Source organism: Papaver somniferum, chromosome 6, assembly GCF_003573695.1.
Source record: "Papaver somniferum cultivar HN1 chromosome 6, ASM357369v1, whole genome shotgun sequence".
Taxonomy (NCBI): domain Eukaryota; kingdom Viridiplantae; phylum Streptophyta; class Magnoliopsida; order Ranunculales; family Papaveraceae; genus Papaver; species Papaver somniferum.
In genome coordinates this window covers 125,494,102-125,504,094 of record NC_039363.1, presented here as the reverse complement: position 1 = coordinate 125,504,094, position 9,993 = coordinate 125,494,102, and the positions used below count along the sequence as shown (strand labels likewise).

The 9,993-nt window shown below is 43.6% G+C and overlaps 1 protein-coding gene across 1 annotated transcript; it reads left to right on the top strand.

Annotated features, from left to right (window-relative positions):
• Nucleotides 1-4,803: 4,803 nt before the first annotated feature.
• On the top strand, nt 4,804-6,918 carry LOC113291452. The gene is made up of 3 exons (XM_026540985.1): nt 4,804-5,027; nt 5,295-5,628; nt 6,007-6,918. Exons 1-3 carry the CDS (start codon nt 4,804-4,806, stop codon nt 6,916-6,918), a joined length of 1,470 nt encoding a protein of 489 aa, XP_026396770.1.
• Nucleotides 6,919-9,993: the final 3,075 nt, after the last annotated feature.

The following is a 9,993-nucleotide window of genomic DNA, read 5'->3' as shown; positions in this document are numbered from 1 at the left end:
ATTTGCAGAAACCTTCAACACATCCACAATCCTTGATCATCATTGATCCGACACAATTCTCAGCTTCCCTCCTACAGATCAACCCATCTCCCTCTTTGCGACCGAATTGACTCTGGAACGGCCATTGACTTGGTTTAGGCCGGAGTCCTACAGATTAATCTCTCGAATCTAAGCACTCCCTTTGCAGTGCATCTGTGTGAGGTTCAGCAGTTTGCTCGGTCGAGGAGTCTCGTCCGCACGCTCGACTCTTCACTTTCCTAAAAAACCAGCAAACCGTTTTTCCACATCCACAACCAAAGACCAAGGTTCAAGGATCAATCAATCTCAATCAACAACCAAAGGTTGGATTTCCTAATTGATCGATACAATGCACAACCTGTGATATTTCAATTATATAACAAAATATAATGCGGAAAAGAAATAACACAGACACCAGAATTTTGTTAACGAGGAAACCGCAAATGAAGAAAAACCCCGGGACCTAGTCCAGTTTGAACACCACATTGTATTAAGCCGCTACAGACACTAGCCTACTACCAATTAACTTCGGACTGGACTGTAGTTGAAACCTAATCAATCTCACACTAATTCAAGGTACAGTTGCGCCCCTTACGCCTATGATCCCAATAGGATACTACACACTTGATTCCCTTAGCCGATCTCACCCACAACCAAGAGTTGCTACTACCCAAAGTCGAAGACTTGATAAATAAATCTGTCTCACACAGAAAAGTCTATATGATTGAATAAATCTGTCTCCCACAGAAATACCCAAGAGTTTTTGTTCCGTCTTTTGATAAATCAAGGTGAACAGGAAACAATTGATAAACCATACTTATGTTCCCGAAGAACAGCTCAGTATTATCAATCACCTCACAATAATCTAAATCGTATGATGGCAAAACTAGATATTGTGGAATCAAAAACGAAGAGACGAAGTTTGTTTGTGATTACTTTTCTATCTTGCCGTTGATGGTGGTTTTTAATGCAGGGTCAAAATTGTGAAACCCTGTATTTAATGTGTTGTCATCCTGCAAAGGAACAAAAGCCATTTAAAATTGATGAGTGTCCAAATCTCTTTACTTATATATGTATTGATTAATTCGACATATTTATGAAATTTATCAAAATGGTACTTCGATCCCAGATATTCTATAAAATTCAACCTATCGCATTAGTTACTAATACATTGGCCTGCCTGATATTTTCTTATGCTATGTTCTCATCCGAACTCTCATTATTGACATGACGATGAAGTGTTCACTCTCAGCAGAGTAGCATGAATCTCCCTAAGTTCCAGTATTGAGATATGCATCAAAATACCCACACAGGCTGCATCACTCTCTAACAAAGAGAATCTCGTATCGGCGCACTTGTAAGTTAGCTCGATCACGCTTGAATTCCTTAAAGGAAAATTTACACTGCTAGTGTCGGTCTTAGAAACGATCACGGCCACACACAATTTGGCCGCATGTTTTAGCAAGCCTAGACCACTCCTGACAGAACTAGGCAATCATCATATCGACTAACGGTGGGCCCACTAATGCCCTAACCGGTCGAAATCTGTTTGGAATGCCCCAGCGCCGTCAAACGCCACACCCAAACGTGAGTAGTCACGCTGTCTAAAGAAAGCTCAAATGAGCTAGACCGTTCAGAACGGTCTTAGAAGCATCACGAACGTCTAATTTTACCATCCTGGTTAGACGACTTGGATCCTCCTACGAAAAATTAAGGAAGTGCCAGCCTGATCATCGGCGGGCACACTAGTATCGTAGTCGACCGACTTGCATGCGGCAAGCCTATAGAGTGCTCAATCGCTTACCCAAACTCGAGCAGGCATGCTGCATTCAAAACCCTAAATTTGGGCTGCGGCAGTTCACAACTGTCGCAAATCGATCATGACCGTCCAACTTAGCCAGCCTAGTTAGACGGCTTGGATCACATCTCGAGCAGCCAAAGAAGTGCCAACGTGTTCACCGTTGGCCCAACTTCTCCCTTGGTCGATCGACCTCTCTATGGAAAAACCAAAGCATACCAAATCGTTTGCCCAAAGTAGCTTAAACACGCTGCTTTGAAAACCCAAAAATTGCGTTGCACTATCGCAAATCAATCGCGACCATCCATCTTCATCGTCCTAGTTGAGTGGCTTAGATTCAATCTCAGGCGCCTCGAAGATGTCAGTGTGATCACTGTTGACCCACCTCTATACATGGCTGACCGGTCTGTTCGAACAAGGGCTCGATGTCCCAGAACGCACGCTCAAAGAGGGGTTGGATGTGTAGCTTCAAACCCTAAAAAATAATCAGCGGCACCGTTCAACTGCCGCAAATCATCTTGTACAACCAACTTTGCTAGCTTGGTCGGACGGTTTAGATCAAATTCTAGAAGACCGGGAGGATGATGCCATGATTACCGATCACCCCTCTTCCAAGAGCAGTGATCGACCAAGTGATGGCGTATCCCTAGAGCCACCAAACGATCATCCAAAAGTGGTCGATCATGCTGCCTCCTTTAAGACGCTTATCCGCGACTTATTCAATCAAGCTTTAAAGCAACGATGTAACATATACATCGATTATTTTGAGCTGCTTTCTTAAAAGTGATGCTTCACATGCATCGAATACATGCGATACTTTATAAATATCGGATTCATAAATAACTTAGTTATTTAACCTAATAGCGCCATGTGTTAATCTTTGCGGAAAATCCCACGGCTTGGTCCACCTACTTGAGACATCAAACATGTCAAAAACTGGGGGATACTTACTGGGGTATTGGTATGGCGGTTTACAGCGTGCGGCGTGCAACGCGCCTATTACGAGAACGTGTCAGGAAAGGACGGACGGTTAACAATGATGGAGTAGTGGGTGAAGGTGTGACCATGCGATAATCACCACCTCCTACACAACTCCCTTATTCCACTACTTAACCTCCTCCACTTCCTACGAGATCAAGGTTGCGCTCAAATGACTTGTATAAATATGTTCAACCAATTTTTGACAAGGGGACAAGTGTGAAAAACACAAGTAGCCAGAAACCATTTTCTAATACACAAGTCATAAAAACCACACCTTCATAATTCAACGCTCTTATCTCAAACACCTTCTCCGCTTCCCTCCCTAAGATCACCTTGTGACTGAATTGAATCTGGAACGGCCCTTTCTTGGTTTAGTCCAGAGTCTTAAATATTGATTTCTCGAACCTAAAAGCATTCCCGTGCAGTGCATTTGTTTAGGGTTTGAACTCGTTTCTCATCAACACACCCCAAATTACCAAAAACAGCAGGATCAATTTTTTACCCCAAAACAACTGGCGACCACAATGGGAGGTTAATCTCTCGGTTGCAAGATCAATTTTCATTTTTACTACAATTTTCTCAAATTCAGAATAGTTGGTCTTAGGATCAATTCAACTTAAAACTCCGAGCGGGATCCTTCAAATAGTGATGTTCATCCTTCCAGTGCTCTATCTGATCGCACAACCAATGGAGAAATTCTGACCCTGATAAATTTGGCTCAAGTACAGGAAATACACACGAGGAACATGGACGTGATAAAAGAGACGATATAGAACATACTCAACTTCCTCGTCAATCTCACATCGGATTTAAGCGGCTTCCCCGCTCCGGAGATTCCAACGATGAGGACTAACTCTTTCGATGACCGTCCTCAAATCAATAGCTTCACTACCAACCAACGGCCAGTGGATCAGGAGTCGGATTCTCTAGTGGAAAGTTTGTGTGAGGTTTTACACCTCTCAAAGGATCAACGAGCGGATACGTTTACAGCAATCAATCAGATAGCTCTAGACGCACGTTTGTCTCCTTCACACAATCAAGCCCTAAAAACATCAAAAACATCCATAAATAATGTTACGTTTACTGAAGATGACATGATGGCAGAAGAAGGTCACAACAGAGCGCTACATGTTACTGCACGCATCAAGGATTCAAAATTTAAAAGAGCTCTTATTGACACGGGAGCATCCTCGAATATCATTACTCTTAAAACCCTCAGGACAGCCAGGATTAGACCATACAAAGTCGTACGACATCCTACCACGATGACGAACTTCGAAGGAAACCAAACCAATACATACGGGTATGTTAATTTGAATATATCAGTAGGACCTGTCCGGTCGAAAGTAAAATTCGAAGTGATAAAGAAGGAGGCAGACTACCATATGATACTAGGGAGACCGTGGCTTCATGATAATAAGATCGTCCCCTCGACGTATTACCAACGCCTGAAAACCATGCTGAATGAAGAAGTTGTTCGCACACCTGCATCGTTGTCTCCTTATGCACCAATTTGTGGTGTGGAACTGTTCGAACCAAAGGAGAATCCGCAAGGATCGTCAAGCAAGGTTTACTGCACTCCACTCCCCATGTGGGCGTTGATCGAGGAGGAAGACTGGCTCACATCACTGAACAGGGAGACCAAGTTTTGCGGAACGCCTCCGCTAACAAGACGCACTAACTCTTCTTCATCAAGTGAAGGCTCAGCTCGTGTACATACTAAGAGGGAACAGACTTTTATGGCAAGTCGGGACCAGAAAGGGAAAACTGTACATTGTCGACGCTGTTAGCAATTAGCAGGGGAGGCTATCACCCAGTCTCTCTGCCCAATAGAATGCAACCACAACGACAAGCTACAAGAAGAAGTACCGGATGCTCCGCGACAGTTACAGGATGGCACCGACTCTACAACCGATGAAATCGAAGTCATCAATATCGGGGATGAAGAATCTCCAAGACCTATCTCCATCATTTCGACTCTACGTGCGGACGAACGCGCAAATATCATGAATCTTCTCAAGGAGTATCAAGATATATTTGCATGTACATATGAGGAAATGCCCGGATTAGATGAAAGACTAGTCACTCATCACCTACATATAAAATCTGGATCTAAACCGATCAAGCAATCTCCAAGGAAATTCATGCATGACGTGGAGGAAAAGATCAAAACTGAGATTCAGAAGTTGTTGACTGCTGGCTTCATCAAGCCCATTCACCATACTACCTGGTTAGCCAACATAGTTCCTGTAAATAAGAAAAGCGTCCATATTAGATGTTGTGTTGATTCCAGAGATCTGAAAAAGTGCTGCCCCAAGGACGATTTTCCCCTTCCCAATATTGACATGCTAGTAGACGCTACCAGCGGACATGGCATGTTCTCCTTCATGGATGGATACATCGGCTACAACCAGATAAAAATGTATGAACAAGTTGTAAGTAAGACAGCTTTTCGAACTCTTCTCGGAAACTTTTACTATACTGTGATGCCTTTCAGTTTAAAGAATGCTGGTGCTACCTATCAACGCACCATGACTGTAATTTTTCATGATATGATGCACAAGCAAGTCGAAGATTACGTATATGACGTAGTGGTCAAGTCAAAGACTCGAGCATCCCATACAGACGTCCTACGACAAGTGTTTGAAAGGTATCGCGAGTACAAATTGAAGATGAACCCTCTAAAATGCGCTTTTGGAGTCTCTTCAGGAAATGTTTTGGGATTCCAAGTCACCTCTGAAGGAATCAAGGTAGATCCAACCAAAACCCAAGCTATTATCACGATGCCCCCTCCACAAACTGTGAGAGAACTCCAGAGCTTCATGGGCAAGGTAAACTATATCCGACGTTTTATACCTGGTTTGGCTCAACTTACCGATTCATTTACCCCCTTGCTGAAGAAGGGAGCAAGATTCATTTGGAGCACAAAGAAACAAGAGGCATTTCAAAAGATCCAACAAATATTATCATCACCCGTTGTTATGAAATCTCCCATGCAAGGAAGACCGCTATGCCTCTACACTGCCTCTAGCGGCGCTGTTGTTGGGGCCCTCCTTGCTTAGGAAGATGATGAGGGGATTGAACACCCCATATACTACTTCAGCCATACTTTGAGGGATGCTGAACTCAGATATCCCAAAGCAGAGAAAGCATGCTTAGCCCTAGTTCACGCTGTTCAGAAATTCAGACATTACCTATTGTCGAACAAGTTGGTGTTAATATCCAGAGATGATCCTATCGAGTTCTTACTCTCAAAACCAGCCTTGATAGCCAGACCGACCAAATGGCTTCTCCAAACATCAGAGTTTGATATAACGTGCTCTCCTCCAAAAGCTATCAAAGGAAAAAAGGTGGCAGACCTGCTAGCAGCATTCCGAAGAGAAGGAACTACCGCACTGCATGAAGACCTTCCTGGGGAATTTCCAGAAATTTCTTTTATCAAAGAGGAGACGGGGATAATTTATTTCGACGGCTCTGCCACTCCTAGTAATAATACTGGGGGAGCAGGTATAGTTCTAGTGTCTCCAACAGGCGAAGTCTTCTTACATTCCTTCAAGTTGGACTTTCAGTGCACCAACAATTTGGCAGAATACGAAGCTTTCCTTATAGGATTGTCACTAGCCAAACAAGCGGGATCCACACACCTGGAAGTAAGAGGCGACTCTAAGTTGCTGGTCAATCAGATGAATGAGGTCTACTCACTCAAGGAGGTAACGCTGGCCCCCTATGTATCCGAAGCGCAAAAGTTATTGAACTACTTTGCTGATGCGACCATAACCCAAATCGGCCGCAATAGAAACAAACACGCCGATTGCCTAGACACGTTGACCTCGAAGCTGCAATTAGAAGGCTTGGAAGAGACTTTGATCATCAGGAGACGGAATGTAGCGTCAACATGGCTCACACAATCTAAAGATACTGAAACCGACGACTGGAGGACTCCAATTGTTCAAGATCTAAACAATTCGCTCTCACAAGGAAAGGTCAGTCTCAAAACCCTGCAAAACTTTTTCATGCTTCATGGAGTTTTGTACTGCCGGAATCCAGATGGGTCTCTGTCAAGATGTCTTGGATACGAGGAAGCCCAACTACAACTTAACCATATTCACAACGAGATTTGAAGACAAACGTTGGTAGTGACTCTTTACCGACGTCTTCAACGCCTTGGCTTCTACTGGACGGATATGGAGACTCAATCTCGATCACTCCACGGATCTTGCTCCAATTGTCAAATACCGCCTCATCAAATGGAGGTTTTCAACGTGAGCCACGCTGGGGACTGGCGAGAGCCGTATGTTAGTTACCTTCGTGACGGAGTACTCCCTGCCAGCAATAAGGACGCAGCCAAAATGAAGCAACGAGCCAAGAAATTTGTATTTCATGAAGGAAACCTGTACCGAAAAAGCTTTGGGGGTGACCTATTACGATGCCTGGCCGAGGAGGAAATACCGGTTCTGATGAAAGGAATGCATGAAGGAGAACACCAGGGGAAGAAGAAGCTATTTCTCCAGATACACGAGAAATACTACTGGCCAACCATGGAGGACGATGCAGCTACGTTTGTTCAGAGATGCAACGAATGTCAAATTCACGGAAACCTTATTCATGCACCTTCTACCTCTCTACACTCGGTAAGTAGTCTGTGGACGTTTTACCGCTGGGGACTTGACATCATTGGGAAGATCAACCCTCCATAGTCAAAACAACACGAGTATATCATAACCGCAACAGAGTATTTTACCAAGTGGGTTGAAGCCATTCCTCTACGAGGGACTACTGGAGCAACAATCGCGGCGTTCATTAAGGAACACATTATCTGTCGATTTGGCGTGCCTAAACACATCATTACTGATAATGGCACTCATTTCGCAAACAAGCAGGTACGAGAGTTGCTCGAAGAATATGGAATTAAGCAGGTCTTCTCCACCATATACTACCCCCAGGGGAATGGGCAAGCCAAAAGTACCAACAAAACCTTAATTAGGGTTCTCAGTCGAACGGTGCATGATCATCCCAGGATGTGGCACGAACAGCTACCAATGGCATTATGGGCGTATCGGACGACACCTAGGAGTTCTACGGGCGTTTCTCCTTACTCACTCGTCTACGGTGCAGACGCAATTCTCCCAACAGAGATTAAAATTCCGTCATCCAGAATCGCAGCAGCAAGTGAGGTCCACTGGAATGAAGCCTAAGCATCGAGTTCCAGAATTGACGAGTTGGACACCCTAGACTCCAAGAGAGATGAAGCAGAAGAACGTACTCAAACATAGAAGCATGGTCTCCAGAGCGTACGACAAATCTGTAAAACCATGAGTTTTCAAAGTGGGAGACTTAGTTTTGAAGACTTCCAAGCACATTCAGCAAGAATTGTCCGCACCAAAATTCTCTCCAAAATGGGAAGGTCCCTATGTAATCACCAAGGCTTATAATACTGGATACTACAAGATTATTAAAGTGGATGGAGGAAAATTAGAAGCAGTCATTAACAGAAAATTGCTCAAGGCATACTATGCTTGATCACTGTTCCGCCTCCCGCTGTCTCACGACACGGCAACGCAGGCATTTTCCATACTTTACCCATCTAAGTTATAAGTTTCTTCAAAATATATTAATGTAAAAATTCATTCAACTATCAAAACTAATGTAATTCATTTCCTAAAAACAATGTTCAAATCAAGCAAAGGAGAGACGATCAAAACTTCATGATGCCTACTTAAAACAATAAGTACAGCTCAGAAAAAGCCATCCAACAAGTTGTAGTTCCTTGAAGGCATCATTTTCAGTCTTTCATGATACCTTTCAGTCATAATCTTCAAATTTTTGACCTCCTATTCCACCTTCTCAGATTCCGCATCCAGATCCTTCTCCTCTTCCAAGATAGCTTTCGTAGCAGGAACGACATTGGCGATGATACCAGCTCGATCAACTTTGATAATATCAAGGCGCTGCCGCAACCAACCCACGTTGAACTCCATAGATTCATAGGTAGATATCATATCTTCCCATTTTTCAATAGTTGATTCAGCAACATCACGAATGGACGCGCCTTCCATCTCAGCAATCATGGGTAGGAGACAGTTCACTGTGGTAACTAAAGCAGACGAGCAGTGCTGCACCACGTTCCTAGTTGCAATACGGTCGTACCTTCTCCATATTTTTGCATACAGAGGCATGAACTCCTTTCTCACAAGAAAACCGCCAACATCCCGGTAACTAGAAGATAAAGATCTCATGTGAACATCGAAATGCAATCCCGCATTGGGATACTCGTAGGAGGAGATGCCCAAATCAGCATTTTCCAGGTCAAGAGCAGGCGAGTTTGAGCTTGAAAGAGGAGGGGTGGTTAAATCATCATCGTCAACCACTATTACATATGTTCCAGAAGGATACCTCTGCAAAAAGAGAGAGAAAGAGAAGATCTTGTCACTTACCGGCCATGACAGACAAATACATATTCACTAGTAGAAAATATACCGGTATAATCTTCTTTATTCGCATGATTTGAACAGGAGAACTGTCGCAAGGTTCAGGGATTCGGCCGCTCTGAAAGAAAACAATGATTAGACGCCAAAAGAAAAAGAAGAATTAACACTTCAAAATCAGAAAATATTTAGAATCATACCCTGGATACAAGCCGCTTGTGTTTAGCAGAAGAATCTTGCCGAGTCGAAGAAGATGATCCACTTTTATCTGACATGATGAAAGCAAGAGTTTCAGCAAGAGAATCTTTATCTCGGCATGATAAGGGTGTCCCTGCATATATACATGACAGAAACCCTAAAACGAGACTGTAAAGCTGTAACAAGATTCATCTGATAAGCGAGGATTCAACGCCAACTAATTCATGCTTCTTGTTGAAACCCTAATTAAGAACCAGGAAGGGACCGTTGGATGGTCAAAGAAGGAATGCGTTCAAACCAACTCCGAGTCCTAATCGGCATGACTGGGAATGCGAGGTCGTTGTTCCAAATTCAAGTAGCGGCTACTTCCCTGCTGCAATGATGGGGATATCAACACAGGGCACTAACTTCCGCAAGAAAATACACGAGCGAATGAGTGAATAATAGAGAAGAAGGACGAACCCCTCTTTTACGCACGACTTTTTTGGAGTCCGAGTGTAAAAAGGTTTCTTTTGTAGCATGCATGGAGGAGGACAGCTGCCCGTGAGCGCCAATGCTACATGGCCGGACTAA